Genomic DNA, 18,276 nt, shown 5'->3' with positions numbered 1-18,276 from the left:
GATGAGATAATGATCTGAGATAACTTCAGACTGTGGAAGTATGACTATATTTTCTACGTTTAACCTGAATGTTAGTATTAGATCGAGGGTGTGACCACCATTATGGGTCGGTCCTATGACATTCTGATTAATCCCTACTGAATCTAAAATGGACACAAATGTTGTTTTCAAAGGGTCTTCTGGGTTATCGAAGTGAATATTAAAATCTCAGACAACTAAAGCTTTGTCTAAGGAAATAACCAGATCTGAGATAAAATCTGCAAATTCAGAAAGAAACTCAGAATATGGCCCCGGGGGCCTGTAAACAATAAGTAATGGAATTAACTGGGTAGACTTATTTTTCGAGGCTACATACATTATATGAGTATGAAGAACTTCAAATGTATTAAATTTATAACCAGGTTTTTGTGTTACACCTAGATAATCATTATAAATAACCGCAACGCCTCCTCCTCTGCCAGTTAGACGAGGCTGGTGTATATAACTGTATCCAGGAGGACTCGCTTCATTTAATGCTATATATTAATTTGGCTTAATCCATGTTTCAGTTAAACAAAGTACATTAAACTCCTGATCAGTAATGAGTTCATTAACCATTACCGCTTTAGATGTAAGAGATCTAATATTTAATAGCCCCACCTTTAGATCAAAGGTGCTGGCAGCAGCTGTACAGTCAGTATGATCCAATTTTATATTGATTAGGTTACTGGAACAAACTCTCTGAGTATTTCTACTTTTTTGTTTAGCTCGGGGAACAGACACAGTCTCGATGTAGTGGACCCTGAGTGATGACTCTGTGCAGCTAGCAGGCAGTCAATTTAGCCTGTTCGTCTGCTCCCTGGCCTTGGCTCTGGATTGTCAGAAATTAACTAGGCCTGTTCTGAGACTATGACCTATACTGCAGGAAATGAGAGCAGCACCTTCCCGAGTGGAATGGATACCGTCCCACCCTAACAGGCCAGCAGTGCCCTCAAAGTTAGCCCAATTATCAGTAAAGCCCACACTGTTTTCAGAGCACCACCTGGACAGCCAGCAGTTCAGCGACCATAACCTGCTGTAAGCTATATCGCCACGCTGCATTGGGATGGGGCCAGAGCATACTACAGCATCGGACATCGCCTTCACTAATTTAAACACCTCTACAAAGTTACTCTTGGTAACCTCAGACTGATGAAGGCGTATATCATTAGCTCCTGCATGGATAACTATCTTTGAGAACCTGTGCTTGCCTAGGACCCTAAGATTACCTGCTATGTCCAGCACCCTGGCTCCCAGTATACACCTGACTAAAGCTGCTGGTGTCCCTAAAGGCTGAGCTAATTTCACGTGCCATATGATAGAGTCCCCTATAACCAGTGCTCTTTCAGGTTTCTCAGCGGGTGCATCACTAAGGAGAGCAAACCTGTTTGACACGTGGCACGGAGGGGAGTGGTGCTCCTTTGGGCGAGCCTCAGCGGTAGCTTTGGCTCTATGCTTATGCCGCCGAGCCGTCACCCATTCGCCCCGCTGTAAGGGCTCTAATGCTGGAGTTGGGGGATTACTAACTCCACCTAGGGCATCCAGACTTTCCTCTACAGAAACTACACTGTTCTCACACTCACTGACCTTCTCTAAAGCCTGGACACACACTTCTAGCACTGTAATCTTCTCCATCAGAGAGCTAACTAATCTGCACTTATCACAAATAAAGCTATCACTAGCGATGGAGGAAGAATGACTAAACATCCTGCACTCAGCACACTGAACAAAAAAAAAAGAAATCTTCTGGTCTCGGCATTCTTCTGAAAAAAGAAAAAAAACGGCAAAAGGAAAGCGAAAGTGGAAAGTACAAAAAGGAAAGCAACAGTACAGTAAAAATGAAGATGATACTGGAAAATTATTTGTAGAAATTAAAAAAAAAAAAAGATTAGTAATTAACGCCAACACTCGCGGGAAAAAAGGACTCGTCGCAAACAACTCAGGAACCAGGAAGTGTGTCTTCTAGGCATGGAATGAACAAGTTGGTGACATTTTGCAACATCAATCTTTTTCCATTCTTCAGCAATGACCTCTTTTAGTGACTGGATGCTGGATGGAGAGTGATGCTCAACTTGTCTCTTCAGAATTCCTCATAGGTGTTCGATTGGGTTCAGATCAGGAGACATACTTGGCCACTGAATCACTTTCACCCTGTTCTTCTTCAGAAATCCAACAGTGGCCTTAGATGTGTGTTTAGTCATGTTGGAAAAGTGCACAACGACCAAGGGCACAGAGTGATGTTAGGATCTTCTCTTTCAGTATAGAGCAATACATCTGTGAATTCATGATGCCATCAATGAAATGCAGCTCCCCGACACCAGCAGCACTCATGCAGCCCCACATAAGGACACTGCCACCACCATGTTTCACTCTAGGCACCATGCATTTTTCTTTGTATTCCTCACCTTTGCGACGCCATACAGTTTTGAAGCCATCAGTTCCAAAAATATTTATCTTGGTCTCATCACTCCAGAGTATAGAGTCCCAGTAGTTTTCATCTTTGTCAGCATGGGCCCTGGCAAACTCTAGGCGGGCTTTTTTTTGTGCCTGGGCTTTAGGAGAGGCTTCTTTCGTGGATGGCATCCATGCATGCCATTCCTCTGCAGTGTACACCGTATTGTCACGGGAAATAGTCACCCTAGTTTGGCTTTCTATTTCTTTAGGTAACTGCAGTGAATTTGCATGCCAATTTTCTTCAGCCGTTCTCATCAGAAGATGCTCCTGTCGAGGTGTTAACTTCCGTGGACGACCTGGACGTCTCTGTGAGATGGTTGCAGTTCCATCTTTCTTAAATTTTTGTACCACTTTTGCTACAGTATTCTGACTGATAAGTAAAACTTTGCTGATCTTGTAGCCTTCACCTTTGTGGTGTAAAGAAATTATTTTCTTTGGGGAATTCTGAAGAGACAAGTTGAGCATCACTCTCCATCCAGCATCCAGTCACTAAAAGAAGTCATTGTTGAAGAATGGAAAAAGATTGATGTTGCAAAATGTTGCCAACTTGTTCTTTCCATGCCTAGAAGACTTGGTGCTGTCATTTAAAAATCATGGAGGCCATACAAAGTACTAGATGTAGTAGTTTTTGTTGTGGGGTGTACTCATTTTTGCACCACCCTAATTTGAGTAAAACTGAAAAAAATGTGTAAGCTAAGTTATATATAAGTAAGTTGTAATCTAACCTTACTTTCACGTTATAAGTTAAACAGATGTTCTATTAAACTTTGTCTTGTCAACATTTTGGAAATTGTTTGTGTTCACTGAGATATTGTTTAAAATGTTACTTTTCAAAGGGGGTGTACTCATTTATGCTGAGCACTGTATATGAGAAAGAGAGAGAGAGAGAAAAAACACAGGTTGTTTGGTATGTTGTTATAGGTTGTTTGGTATGCATCTGGTGTCACCTAATGGTTAAAAACCGTATACATTTTGTGCTGAGTGCAAGCGGAGACTCTGGAAAGACTAACTATGATAGCATAATTAAAAGGGAGAGCCAGAAGGTAACACAGACATAAGAGAGCCCTGGGACATAAAGCAGCCTGCCACTCCACCTTCACCAAACCTGAGTGAATGTGTGACTGTGACAGTGGGGGGGTGACAGCATCCATACATCCCAGTTTATTAAAACACTCTATGCCTGAGGAGATTCTAAGATTCCTGTTCCTGGCTGGCAGGAATGGAACCCAGTGTGGTCTTCTGCTGTTGCAGAAGATGCTTTTCTACTCACCATGACTGTAAAGATTGATTATATGAGTTACCATATCCTTCCTGGCAGTTCAAACCAATCTGACTATTTTCCCCTGACCTCCCTCATCAATCCGGCATTTCCACCCACACAACTGTCTTTCATTCAATGTTTTTTTCCAACCATTCTGTGTAAACTCTAGAGACTGTTATGTGTGAAAACCACAGGGGATCAGCAGTTTCTGAAATATTCAAACCAGTCTATCTGGCACCAACACCCATGCTACAGTGAAAGTCACAGCAATCACAATTTTTCCCATTCTGATGTTTGAAGTGAACATTAACTGAAGCTCCTGATTTGTATCTGCATGATTTTATGCATTGTGCTGCTGCCAAGGGATTGGCTGATTAGATAATTGCATAAAACAGCAGGTGTATGGGTGTTCCTAATAAAGTGGCCGGTGAGTGTATAAGCAGTATGTTTTACAATGAATAACCATATTATGCAGTCTTTTAAAGTGAACACGCCATGGAAAACTGTTTTTATTTTTTCCATGTTGTTTTTGAAATAAGATGAGATGTTACTTGTGATTTGGGGATGTACTTGGCCTTCCCAGTCTGTAATGGCCATAGAAACAAAATAGGCGGAGAGAATAGCCCAGTTACCATCTTGCATAGAATTTCATCTTTATGGTACCACTCTCATTAACTTATGATCACCCATAGTTATCTGAATCAAGAAGATGGAGGTATTTCCCATGAAAAGAAGAGATGGTCAAGCTAACTATCTAAATATGAAATGTTAGAGGCTATTATATGCAATATGTGCTATGAAATCCAGTGCAAAGCTGAATATGCTAGTTTGTACACTGTCGTCTACCATAATCTATTATAATAGGGGCATGTTAATAGGCTTTCTGTCAAAATATTTCCAGTCAACTGTAAGCATTCCATTTTTTAATATGTAAAATCACAGCAGTGCTCACTATCACAGGAATATCTAGTTCTTGTATGGTATATAGCTAATGTCAGTGGTTCTCAAGCTGAGGGGATCCCAGTAGGGGGCCTCAGTGAGATGGGGGGGGGGATTGCATTTTATTGAGAAGCATAGTAATAAGCACATCGTGAGATAAGAAAATCAATTGGCTTTTAGCATATGGCAGATTTCTTGTGGTGTAATATAAATAGATTTCATTACCTCTACACCTTTAGCCTATGTTGGATCTTTGAAAATCAACAAATATTTAATTAATCCACCTCAAAAGTGAAAAGTTCAAAAGATGGGTGCTATGAATGATTTTGATCTCGTTGTTGATGCAGATGCCACCAAAGTAGACCCAGGTGAGGAAGCTCCCACCACCAGTTACACAACCTCTGCATTGCTGTAAACCCACATCAACCAAAATCAGAAAATACCAAGATGTATACCTTTAGCATGGATTCATTGAATTTTCCATGATCAAAGATGCACCTCAGCCACAGTGCATTATTTGTGCACAAATACTTTCCAATGAAAGCATGAAGCAAAACAAACTGATTTGTCATCTCCAAACAGAATGTTACATTAATGGCATTTAGCAGATGCACTTTTCTAGAGCAATGTACAACATACCCAGAGCAGCCTGGGGAGCAGTTGGAGGTTAGGTGCCTTGCTCAAGGGCACTTCAGCCATTCCTGCTGGTCCAGGGAATCAAACCGCCAACCTTCTGGTCCCAAAGCTGCTTCTCTAACCACTAGGCCATGGCTTCCCCCAGCAACAATACAGTGAAAAGCCAAGGTTTGCTTGTTGTTGTTTTTTTAAATTTTAGAATCAGAATCACTTTTATTGCCAGGTATGTGAACACACATGAGGAATTTGACTCTGGTTTCACTTAGCTTTCTTAGTACAAACAGATAAAAAGCGTAGACAAAAACAAAAAGCTATGTACATGTAGAAGGGTAAATATATGTATAGACAAGGATTTTTTTTTAAAAATCTTTTGGTGCAAAATGGTGCATAGTGCAAGGATGACTTAGTAAATATAAATATACAGCGTGCACAGAATGACGGTATGAGTGTGCAGATATTTCACAGTTGATGTTACTGATATTTGAGTCTGGTTTTAGCTGTTCATCACAGAGACGGCCTGGGGGAAAAACTGTTCTTGTGTCTGGTTGTTTTTGCGTTCAGTGTTCTGTAGCATCTCCCAGAGGGGAGAAGTTTAAACAATTTGTGACCAGAGTGTGATGGGTCTGCAGAGATGTTACCTGCCCGTTTCCTGACTCTGGACAGGTACAGGTCTTGGATGGAGGGCAGGCTCATCTCATCTCATTATCTCTAGCCGCTTTATCCTTCTACAGGGTCGCAGGCAAGCTGGAGCCTATCCCAGCTGACTACGGGCGAAAGGCGGGGTACACCCTGGACAAGTCGCCAAGTCATCACAGGGCTGACACATAGACACAGACAACCATTCACACTCACATTCACACCTACAGTCAATTTAGAGTCACCAGTTAACCTAACCTGCATGTCTTTGGACTGTGGGGGAAACCGGAGCACCCGGAGGAAACCCACGCAGACATGGGGAGAACATGCAAACTCCACACAGAAAGGCCCTCACCGGCCCCGGGGCTCGAACCCAGGACCTTCTTGCTGTGAGGCGACAGCGCTAACCACTACACCACCGTGCCGCCTGGAGGGCAGGCTGACACCAATAATTTTCTCTGTAGACCTTATTGTCCGTTGCAGTCTGTTCTTGTCCTGTTTGGTGACCGATCCAAACCAAACAGTGATGGAAGAGCAGAGAACAGACTGAATGATGGCAGAGTAGAATTGTGTCAGCAGCTCCTTAGACAGGTTGAGCTTCCTGAGCTGGCGCAGAAAGTACAACCTCTGCTGGGCCTTTTTGATGATGGTGACTGTGTTGGTCTCCCACTTCAGGTCCCGGGAGATTGTGGAGCCCAGAAACCTGAAGGTTTCAACAGCAGTCACAGTGTTGTTGGTGATGGGTGGCAGGGTGGGGTGGGGGGCTCCTCCTAAAGTCCACTGTCATCTCCACAGTTTTGAGCGTGTTCAGCTCCAGATTGTTCTGACCGCATCAACAGACCAGCCGTTCAACCTCCCGTCTGTATGCAGACTCGTCACCGTCTCGGATGAGGCCAATGACCATTGTGTCGTCTGCAAATTTCAGGAGTTTAACAGACGGGTCTCTTGAGGTGCAGTCGTTGGTGTAAAGGGAGAATAGCAGCGGGGAGAGCACACACCCCTGGGGGGTGCCAGTGCTGATAGTCTGGGTGCTGGATGTGATACTCCCCAGCCTCACCTGCTGCTTCCTGTCAGTCAGGAAGTTTATAATCCACTGACAGGTGGAGGAGGGCACAGTGAGCTGGGTGAGCTTGGTGTGGAGGATGTCTGGAACGATGGTGTTGAACGCCGAACTGAAGTCCACGAACAGGATCCTGGCGTATGTACCTGCAGAGACAAGGTGTTGCAGGATGTAGTGCAGTCCCATATTGATTACATCATCCGCTGATCTGTTTGCCCGGTAGGCAAACTGCAGGGGGTCCAGCAGGAGGTCTGTGATGTCCTTCAGGTGTGACAACACCAGTCTCTCGAAGGACTTCATGACTACAGATGTGAGGGCTACAGCAGTGGTGGCTCCTGAATTTTTTTTCGGGGGGGCAATTTTCCCCTGTTATGTCTACACGGACCATAAATGTCCACAGGACTGAAGTAAATTGACCTAGGTAGCAAGTCAACTGTTCTACAGAATGTTCTGTAAATAGATTTTGTACTTCAAACTCCATGACCAGCAAGAATTTTACAGACTGTGCAACTTAAGGACAAACAGGAAATTGCACTTACTGTAACAAAACATTGTAAATAGTTGGCTAACATAACAATAGCAGTTGAATAAATAGATGAGTGGATCTTTAGATCTTGCAATTACTGGTATTTACCAAGGATGTTACCAAAGTGCTAACTCTCAGAGCAAAGTGTGGCAAATATAAAAATGCACATTGAAAACATCAAAAGTGAACAGATTCTGTGTGTGTGTGTGTGTGTGTGTGTGTGTGTGTGTGTGTGTCACGAAGTCAACCAAACCCAGAAAAACACCACGGTGACTGGAGCCCTCAGTTTCGTCTTTGCCTCGTAGAGCTAACTCGAACACTCCACAAAATTTCACGCATTGGATGAGCCGGTTTAATATGTGCCTGTTCTTGCTCACCTCATCGTTGTGGCGGTGAACTGCTAGCCTGTAGCCCTCATCCGGTTGTGTAGCGATGTTCACTCTCCCAAAAGCCGAAAATTTCAGGCAGCTGCCCATGTGAATCTTTGATGACTCATGTTTTTTTTATTTTCTCCGACAAATGATGCATGTCCAAAACTCCAGTGACTGTCCAAGCAGTGTTGTCTGTGGAGCCACCTCCAGGGTGGAAAAGTAAGCAGGGGGAGCAGAAAACTGCTGAGGCGTCCTCGCAGCCAGCTCACCAGGATTTGCGCTGGGACCATGTTGAAGTAAAACCTTGAGTATATGATTTCCCCCCCCTTGTCTAAATTTGTTTTATGTTTAGATTTGGTTGAGGGGGTCCAGCTTGTTTTGTTGCCAATTTAGCTCGATTTGATTGCTGACTAAATGGAACTTCTTTTAAGGACCGCACTGAATTGCTTTCCGCATCCATCTCACCTCAGAAACTGAGCGGATCGAATGCAACTTTGCCGCGCTTCGCAGTGACGTAAGCACATTAGGGCAAGCCCCCCCGGAACCCATAGAGACTGCATTGAAGTGTCAGTCAGGAGAAAAAAAAATATATTAACATGGGACTCTATCAGTGAACTCTTGGGTGATTTTCAGCGTGACTGAAATCGCCCCAAAAGGGGCGGTACTCTAGAAGCAAGACCACCCTGATTGGACAATGATATCCAGAGACAGATTAAAACGGCCTCAAGTAGCGCTGGTGAAAGTTTATTTTAAAAAAAGAAAAAAAACTTCTTTTTTTTTCATTTTGGCAGTGCGTCACTCAATCGCCCTTATGCACCAGCCGCCCTTGGGCTACAGGCCTGTAGTCATTTTAAATGAAAAGCTAACCACTACATAAACTGGAATTTAGCAGGGGTGTCCAAGATACATTTTTTGAATATGGGGATCTTGGAGAAAAAAAAAAGGCTGGCTTATGTTTTGTGTTAGCTCTGCAGCCCTGGAAGTGGGCTTAGGTTGTATTAGCCTTGTGAGTAGCCTAGTTTGACTGCTGTTGTTTTGGAAAAGTCTCATCTCATCATCTCTAGCTGCTTTATCCTGTTCTACAGGGTCGCAGGCAAGCTGGAGCCTATCCCAGCTGACTACGGGCAAAAAGCGGGGTACACCCTGGACAAGTCGCCAGGTCATCACAGGGCTGACACATAGACACAGACAACCATTCACACTCACATTCACACCTACGGTCAATTTAGAGTCACCAGTTAACCTAACCTGCATGTCTTTGGACTGTGGGGGAAACCGGAGCACCCGGAGGAAACCCACACGGACACGGGGAGAACATGCAAACTTCACACAGAAAGGCCCTCGCCGGCCCCGGAGCTCGAACCCAGGACCTCCTTGCTGTGAGGCGACAGCGCTAACCACTACACCACCGTGCCGCCCGTTTTGGAAAAGTATTATAAAGAAAATTAACAATGTCACTAAAACATAAGGTTTAAAGGGATCCTCCAGTGGATTTATTTTCAAACTTATTTTCAGTAAAAGTAGTCACAGATTTCAAAAATCAAACTTTTATTTTCGGAGAAGGATAAAGCGGCTAGAGATAATGAGATGAGATGAGAAATAGTGTTTGAGAAAAATGAATTTTCTTTAAAATGCCAGATGGGGAGAGTCACGTGACACGGTTGGCGGAGATAGTTGCCTGAGCTGAGGCGCCGACTAGCATCATTAAAATAATCTTGTAGTTATTGCGTATAAGAAGTTATAGAGACATGCTATACACAGTGAAATTGCATTGACTGCATAGGATGGCGAAACAGCTCAAAACCAGGGACATTTAAGAAGCATTTGCAGTCTCAAAACCCACATCATGACGATGAGGACACCAGGTCAGGAGCCCCAGAGGCAACACATATTAGCCAGGATATCACTAACATCTTTGCTACACTGCAAAAAATATCTAGTGATTTAGCCAGCTTGGAGGACATACGCTGAACCACAGCCTCGGTTGAAGTTAAACTTTCTTCACTAATTACACGGATGGTGGAAGTGGAGAAGAGGGTGGAATGGCTGGAGGACGCAAATTCAGGGAATGCAAGAAGGCTCTGCATGAGTGCAACATTAAGTTCGCACTCATCTACCCTGCTATTCTACGGATTGATTACAACAGGAGGCAGAAGAGCTTTGATGTCCCGAAAAAAGCAATGGAATATATTCAGAAGGATCCGGTGTGAAGATGACCTGGAAACAGCCAGGACCAATATAAGACTGTTGTGGGACACTATATTCATCTGTGAGGTACGTCAATCTGGAGGAGGTGACTGGATTAAGTAGATAGAGGGAGGAAAATAGGGAGATGGACACTGGCCATTGTACAGAAATTATTTGTTTGTTTTTTTATTTTTTTCCTCCTCTCCCTTCTTCTGTCTACCACTGGATTTAAAGGGACAAAACTCTTGAAGCCATGGGCCAGTAATTAAAATTCCCCCATCATTCTGTTTACTTTGATCTCCTCTAAATGGCTAATTTACATGTAGTGATGATGCTCTTGGTCGAAGTGGGGTAAGTCACTTGTCAGTTAACGCTCATGGACCGTCAGTTGGGTTCTGTTAAAGGGGTTCACATAGTGTTCACTGTGATGCGTTATATCTGGGTAGTTTGTTTTTTGAGGTTGGAAGGGGCTAACAGGATTACGTATTATAAACATATAGTTCAGGAATGGTTGTTTCTCATGTATATATTTCTAATTTTTGTTTATGACTGCTATATTTGACAATTTGTGCATTTCCATTTGGAATGTGAATGGCCTGGGATATCCAATTAAGAGGAAAAAGATATTAGCAATTTTAAAATCTAAACAATATGATAGTGTTTTTACAGGAGACACATCTCTCCGCTGAAGAATCTGAAAAATTGCGTAGGGATTGGGTGAGCCACATTTATTACAGTGTAGGTAGGATCTGGCCAAAGCCGTGGGGTTTTAACACTTATTCATAAAAAAAATTACAATTTAAATGCGCCAGGCAAATCAAAGATACAATGGGAAGGATTCTTATACTGATTGCAGAAATACAAGGTCACATGATAGTCTTGGTAAATATTTATGCTCCTAATGGAAATGAGCCACAGTTTTTTGCCGATCTAGAGGCAAAAATGCAACAGGCTGGAGATTACAGTGCTGCTATTGGTGGTGATTTTAATTTGGTAATGAATCCCATTCTGGATTGTAGTAGTACTACCTCAATTAGGATGTCTAAGGCTTTGCTGACAGTGAAACATATGGCTGAGTCCCTGGGTTATATAGATGTATGGAGGTTGTTAAATCCAAAAGGAAGGGATTATATTTTTTTTTCACCACCACATACAACATTCTCCCAAAATGAGACTTTTTCTCATTTCCAAAAACTTGTTGCAATCAGTAATTTCCTGTTCTATTGGGAGCATCTTGGTATCAGACCATGCCTTAGTTAGCCTGCAGATGCAGCCCTTCAGCGACAGGATTCGTATGACTAGGTGGAGATTTAATTCATCTCTATTACAAGAATCTCAGTTTAAGGAGGCCTTAAGAAATCAAATTAAGATATATATTGAATTGAATGAACCCACAGCTCCATCTGCAGGGATTGTCTGGGAAGCCCTGAAAGCTACACTGAGGGGCTTTGTTATTCAATATGCTTCACATTACAAAAAGAGGAGCTTTGCAAAACAAGCTGAAATTGAAGAAAAAGTTAAGAAGGTTGAGATTAACTTAAAAAGAAACTTTAATTCTGAGGATTTCAGGGCCCTAACACAACTGAAATATGAGTATAACTGCATTTGTCACAAAAATAGAGTTCTTGCTCTTCAGAATGAGACAAAATTATTACGAATCGGGGGATAAAATGGGTAGACTATTGGCAAATTGCTTAAAACAAAAAGAACTATCATCTGTTATTTCGGCCATTAGATCAAAGGAGGGAGAACTAAAAGTCAAGTCTGTAGATATTAATAATGGGTTTAGAGAGTTTTATGAGAAATTATATACAGCAGATTCTCAACATGATGAAGAGTGTATGGAAACATTTTTCTAAGGATTGGATCTTCCCAGATTATCTGAATCACAAAAGACCAACCTTGACCACCCATTAACCGATGAAGAAATTATTAGAGTAATTAAAGGACTACCAAATGGAAAAGCCTTGGGACCAGATGGCTTTACAGCTGAATTTTTTAAATGCTATGCCTCTGAACTAACACCTTTGCTACTTAGTATGTACAATGAGGCATTTGAGAGGGGGAGCTACCGGTTAATTTATCAAACACTTTAATTACACTTATTCTTAAAAAGGATAAGGATCCATGTGACTAAGAACTATCATCCAATTTCTCTTATTCCATTAGATACCAAAATTTTGTCTAAAGTCCTCGCAAATAGGCTTGAGAAGGTAATGACCTCTCTAATGCAAGAAGATCAGGTGGATTTTATTCATAAACATAGTGCAGCTGACAACATTAAGTGCTTTATTAATATTATATGGGCAGTCTCAAATTCCAATTCACCAATTGCTGCTGCATCGCTTGATGCTGAAAAAGCATTTGACAGGGTGGAATGGAGATTTTTGTTGAGGACTTTAGAAATGTTTGGTTTTGGGAAAACATTTATTAAGTGGGTGCGTCTATTATATAATCAACCAGAGGCAGCAGTTCAAACGAATGGGTACATATTGTCATATTTTGAATTTGTGACGTATACGATGACGTCATGTAGTGGTCAATTGGAGCAGCTCAGCTGTTTATATTCTCTGTTTATGTCATAGTTTTGCTAGTTTTACAAGTATTTTACCGAATTTATCAGTTTTTATATAAGTATGCCTCATTGTGTAGCATATAAATGCTACAGTGGTGCTAAAAAGAAAGCACAAGCTGGACCTAGACTGCATTTTCCACAGAGAAAATGCAAAGTGTGCTTGCTCAGCTGTAACAGAGTGTTACCAACAGAAACTGGATCAGACATGAGACCTTGCACTGCAAAATCCTTTTTTTTTTGTTACATGATCTACAGGTAGTGTGTGTGTGGCAAAGTGTGTGTAGAGTCTGTGTGCCTGCACACTCTAAAATCTTGGTTTAAAATGGCTCAACTCGCAGTGCGACATGACACTTTGCACTCTCAAATCTTTTTTACATGATCTACATGGTGCTGGGTAGATTAACAGAGAGAGTGGCATGATTTAAAACAGAGATTTGAAAGCACGCAGCGTGACATGATACTAAGTTTTTCTCCCAAAATGCCATTAATTTGAATGGGGGAAAAAATGAATGGCCATGAATAGGGGAAAAGGGATGAGTGAAAAGAAAGGAAAAGATGAGTGCAGGTCAGAACTGATTGCATATATATGTCGGGGGAGTTGGCCTGAGGTATCAGATGAAGTTTGGTGGGTCTCTGATGAAGCATGTCTGAGCAGGACAATTTGATTCGTGAGCCCCATACATTCATTATGGGAAAAAATGACAGAAAAACAACAAGAACGAGAGAACAGATGCGTCTATCCAAAAGCTGTATATAAGCTCACTACACTGGTTCAGGCTGGACGTGTCAGAGTCGGAATTGTGTCAATATCTTTTTTTTTTTTTTTTAAGACCAAGACTTTTCCTTTTACAGGTCTCTGTGCTATGTAGTTTACAGACAATTCATTTGGTGGACTTATGGCTACTTGGGGAAAACAGTAAGGAGAGTTGTTAGTGTGCCTGCTAATCACAAAGCAGTGTGAAGCACACTATTGTTTTTCTTAAGTTTACATTTTATTATTATTATTATTATTATTATTTATTCACCCATTTTTTGGCACCGCTGCTCCTCCTACAGCTTTTGAAATATTGACACTGTTCCAACTCTGACATGTCCATCCTTAACCATGCCACACACACACACACACACACACACTCTGTTAGAGAGCACCATGTAGATCATGTAAAAAAAAAAAGATTTAAGAGCGCAAAGTGTCATGTAGCGCTGCGAGTTGAGCCATTTTAAAGAGATTTTAGAGCACGCAGGCATACTCTCTCTACACACACCTTACACACACTTTGCCACACACACACTATCTGTAGATCATGTAAAAAAATATTTAGCAGCACAAGGTCTCGTCTGATGTCAGTGACCCTCTGCTACAGCTGAGCCTTTTCTCTGTGGAAATGCAGTCTAGTTCCAGCTTGTGCTTTCTTTTTAGCATCATTGTAGCATTTATGTATATGCTACACAATGAGGCATACTTATTTAAAAACTAATACATTTGGTAAAATATTTGTAAAACTAGCAAAACTATGACGTAAACAGAGAATATAAACAGTTGAGTTGCTCTAAGCGACCATTACATGATGTCATCGCATACGTCACCACTGCAGGAAGCCCATCTGGCAATTTTAAAGAAAATTAATTTTTCTCGAATACTATTTGGTCTCCAAAAATGAAAGTTTGATTTTTTGAAATCTGTGACTACTTTTACTTTAAAATAAGTTTGAGAATAAATCTGCTGGAAGATCCCTTTAAAAGGAAGTTTGAAATTACTATTCTGAAATGGCCATCTGTAGTCTTGGTTGTGACACTGGTTTGGTGTCCGCTCCTTCACTTTCTTCTTCCAGCTTGGGTTCATGCATGTAAGACTATCCTGGCACAGAAGCCACTGTTTACCTCAGAGTTTAGCGACAATTCCACACATGTTGGTTGCAAGGGAGTGGATGACAGAGTTCTCATTTAAAGATGTTAGTCAATCAGAGCGAAGCTAATTACCTATCTTATATTTAAAAGCCTGTCTTGTCTTATAGGGTTTTTATACCATGCTAAAACAGCATGAAAAAAAGAACCAAGGCATTTTTTTTTTCAATAAAAAGACTCCCAAACTTTACAAAAGCACCTCAGGGAATAAAATAATTGAAAAGCATACTGCATGTCCCCTTTAAACATATTGTTTGAATGATGCAATACAAAATGATAGTATGGTTACAGGCCCCTGCCATATTATTAGAGCTCTAATTATTATATCATTTATTGTATTTAAAGGGTTTAGCCACACATGACCTCTCTTCTGTGTATTGCAGTATTTACAATTGAGCAGTTCCATCACCATCAGGAGCAGCTAGCATTGATGAAAAAACAGCAGCTGGAGCAGGCACAGCAGCAGCATCGAATCAATGTCAAGACACAGGTGAGTGTATGAGAGCAATGACAACAAACGTAGAAGTTAAGGGAATTCAAATTAGGTATGATATGGTGATGTCTCTGATACATTTTCAATATAGCAAAAAATGAGCATTTCCTGAATACACTGTCTTGCAAAAGTATTAATCCCCCTTGGTGTTTGTCCTGTTTTGTCTCATTACAAGATGGAATTAAAATGGATTTTTTTGGAGGGTAAGCACCATTTGATTTACACAACATGCCTACAGTTTTAAAGGTGCAACTTGTTGTTTTATTGTTACACAAACAATAATTAAGATGAAAAAAACAGAAATCTGGAGTGTGCATAAGTATTCGCCCCCTTTCGTATGAAACCCCTCAAGAACAGCTGGTCCAACCAATTTACTTCATAAGTCACATAATTAGTTGATTAAGATCCACCTGTGTGCAATCAAAGTGTCACATGATCTATCACATGATGTCTGTATAAATCAACCTGTTCTGGAAGGACCCTGACTCTGCAACACTACTAAGCAAGCAACATGAAAACCAAGGAGCATTCCAAACAGATCAGAGACAAAGTTGTGGAGAAGTATAGATCAGGGTTGGGCTATAAAAAATATCACAAACTTTGAATATCCCACGGAACACCATTAAATCCATTGCAGCAAAATAGAAAGATTATGGAAACCTGACAAGAGAAGGCTGCCCACCAAAACTCACAGACAAGGAGGGCATTAATCAGAGATGCAACAAAGACACCAAAGATAACACTGAAGGAACTGCAAAGCTCCACAGCGGAGATGGGAGGATGTCCATAGGTGTACTTTAAGCCATACACTCCACAGAGTGGGGCTTTATGGAAGAGTGGTCAGAAAAAAGTAATTGCTTAAGAAAACACATTTGGAGTCTGCCCAACAGCATGTGGCAGACTCCCCAAACACATGGATGAAGATTCTCTGGTCAGATGAGACTAAAATTGAGCTTTTTGGCCATCATGAGAAATGCCATGTGTGGTGCAAACCCAACACCCTGAGAACATCATTCCTACAGTGAAGCATGGTAGTGGCAGCATGATGCTGTGGGGATGTTTTTCATCTACAGGGACAGGAAAGCTGGTCAGTATTGAAGGAAAGATGTATGGCACTAAATACAGGGCAATTCTGGAGGAAAATCTGTTTGTCAGCCAGAGGTTTGAGACTGGGACGAAGGTTCACATTCCAGCAGGACAATGACCCTAAGCATACTGCTAAAGCTATACTGGAGTGGTTTAAAGGGAAACATTTAAATGTCTTGGAATGGCCTAATCAAAGCCCAGACCTCAATCCAACTGAGAATCTGTGGCATAATTGAAGATTGCTGTACACCAACACAACCCATCTAACTTGAAGGAATTGGCGCAGTTTTGCCTTGAGGAATGAGCAAAAATCCTATTGGCTAGATGTGCTAAGTTAATAGAGACATACCCCAAGAGACTTGCAGCTGTAATTGCAGCAGAAGGTGGTTCTACAAAGTATTGACTTTTGGGGATGAATACCTATGCACACTCCATATTTATGGTTTTTTTTAATCTTAATTATTGTTTGTGTCACAATAAAACAACAATTTGCACCTTTAAAGTGGTAGGCATACTGTGTAAATCAAATGGTGCTAACCCCCCAAAAATCCATTTCAATTCCATCTTGTAATGCAACAAAACAGGACAAACAACAAGAGGGATGAACACTTTTGCAAGACACTGTATGTATGCACTGTGATTGCAATCTAATCAGTAAGAGGTGCATGGTAATTAGTCCTAATGTTGTGTACATGCTTTGCAATCTGTGGCTGCATGCTCTGAGCTCCAGAGCACATGGACGTGAAAGATGTAACCAGACAACTGTTTGACATATCACGTTTGATATTCGATCATAACTATATTGTAATGATGTAAGGTGAAAGCACTGGTTCACTGCTGTCCACCAGGCACCCAGCAGAGTCACACCATAATAAATGTTGTGGTGTTGTTTCTGGCATATGTATGCAGTATCATAGAAAGGAATAAATATGTATTCATAACTGCGATGTATATCTCATTATTGCTATCACTGTCACAAGACAATGCAGCAATTTATTGACATGAAATACATTACACAATTGCCTTTCTGTGCGGGGTTTGCATGTTCTCCCCGTGTCCGCGTAGGTTTCTTCCGGGTGCTCCGGTTTCCCCCACAGTCCAAAGACATGCAGGTTAGGTTAACTGGTGACTCTAAATTGACCGTAGGTGTGAATGTGAGTGTGAATGGTTGTCTGTGTCTATGTGTCAGCCCTGTGATGACCTGGCGACTTGTCCAGGGTGTACCCCGCCTTTCGCCCATAGTCAGCTGGGATAGGCTCCAGCTTGCCTGCGACCCTGTAGAACAGGATAAAGCGGCTAGAGATAATGAGATGAGATGAGATGAATTGCCTTTCTGTGCGGGGTTTGCATGTTCTCCCCGTGTCCGCGTAGGTTTCTTCCGGGTGCTCCGGTTTCCCCCACAGTCCAAAGACATGCAGGTTAGGTTAACTGGTGACTCTAAATTGACCGTAGGTGTGAATGTGAGTGTGAATGGTTGTCTGTGTCTATGTGTCAGCCCTGTGATGACCTGGCGACTTGTCCAGGGTGTACCCCGCCTTTCGCCCGTAGTCACCTGGCATAGGCTCCAGCTTGCCTGCGACCCTGTAGAACAGGATAAAGCGGCTAGAGATAATGAAATGAGAGGAGACATTACACAATTCAATATGTTCTAATATTATTCTTCTATTCAGGTTCATTTTATGCTCTTGCATATATTTTGTTTATACACTCATCAGGAGCTCCGCTTTTAGGCAGTTCCTAAATATCTATATTATATATACACTGCAACCCCACTATTCTGAATTCTTTTACGATGAACTCTTGCATATAACAAACTAAGTTCATGTCTCCCACCTTCAATGACAATGAGCTGGAGTCTTATAGAAAAAAAAATCACTGAGCCATGCACTCCTCTTCCCCCAGAGATAAACAATAAGTAATCAAATCCTTAGTCAAGTTAAAAATGTGTTAATGCCATAAAACAAAGGCTTAACTAGTCTCACTTAGATGTCAATCACTAACAATTATTGAGAACGGCAATCATTGACTTTTAAAAAAATCCCAAAAAAGGACATTATTTTATGAGCTAAAAGCAGTTCTACTCAAGTCTTTACCCCGTAAGCACTGTTGTCATGGCTACTCATAAATGT

The 18,276-nt window shown here is 41.6% G+C and overlaps 1 protein-coding gene across 2 annotated transcripts in view; it reads left to right on the top strand.

Annotated features, from left to right (window-relative positions):
• epc1b (enhancer of polycomb homolog 1 (Drosophila) b) overlaps nucleotides 1-18,276 on the top strand; it is a 245,457-nt gene that overhangs the window by 183,510 nt on the left and 43,671 nt on the right. For both annotated transcript variants that reach the window (XM_060905977.1, XM_060905976.1), the window contains one exon: nucleotides 14,952-15,058. In XM_060905977.1, the coding sequence (XP_060761960.1) occupies nucleotides 14,952-15,058 (107 nt within the window). The remainder of the gene's footprint in view (nucleotides 1-14,951; nucleotides 15,059-18,276) is intronic.

This window comes from Neoarius graeffei, chromosome 23 (assembly GCF_027579695.1).
Source record: "Neoarius graeffei isolate fNeoGra1 chromosome 23, fNeoGra1.pri, whole genome shotgun sequence".
Taxonomy (NCBI): Eukaryota; Metazoa; Chordata; class Actinopteri; order Siluriformes; family Ariidae; genus Neoarius; species Neoarius graeffei.
This window is presented reverse-complemented; position numbering and strand designations above follow the sequence as displayed.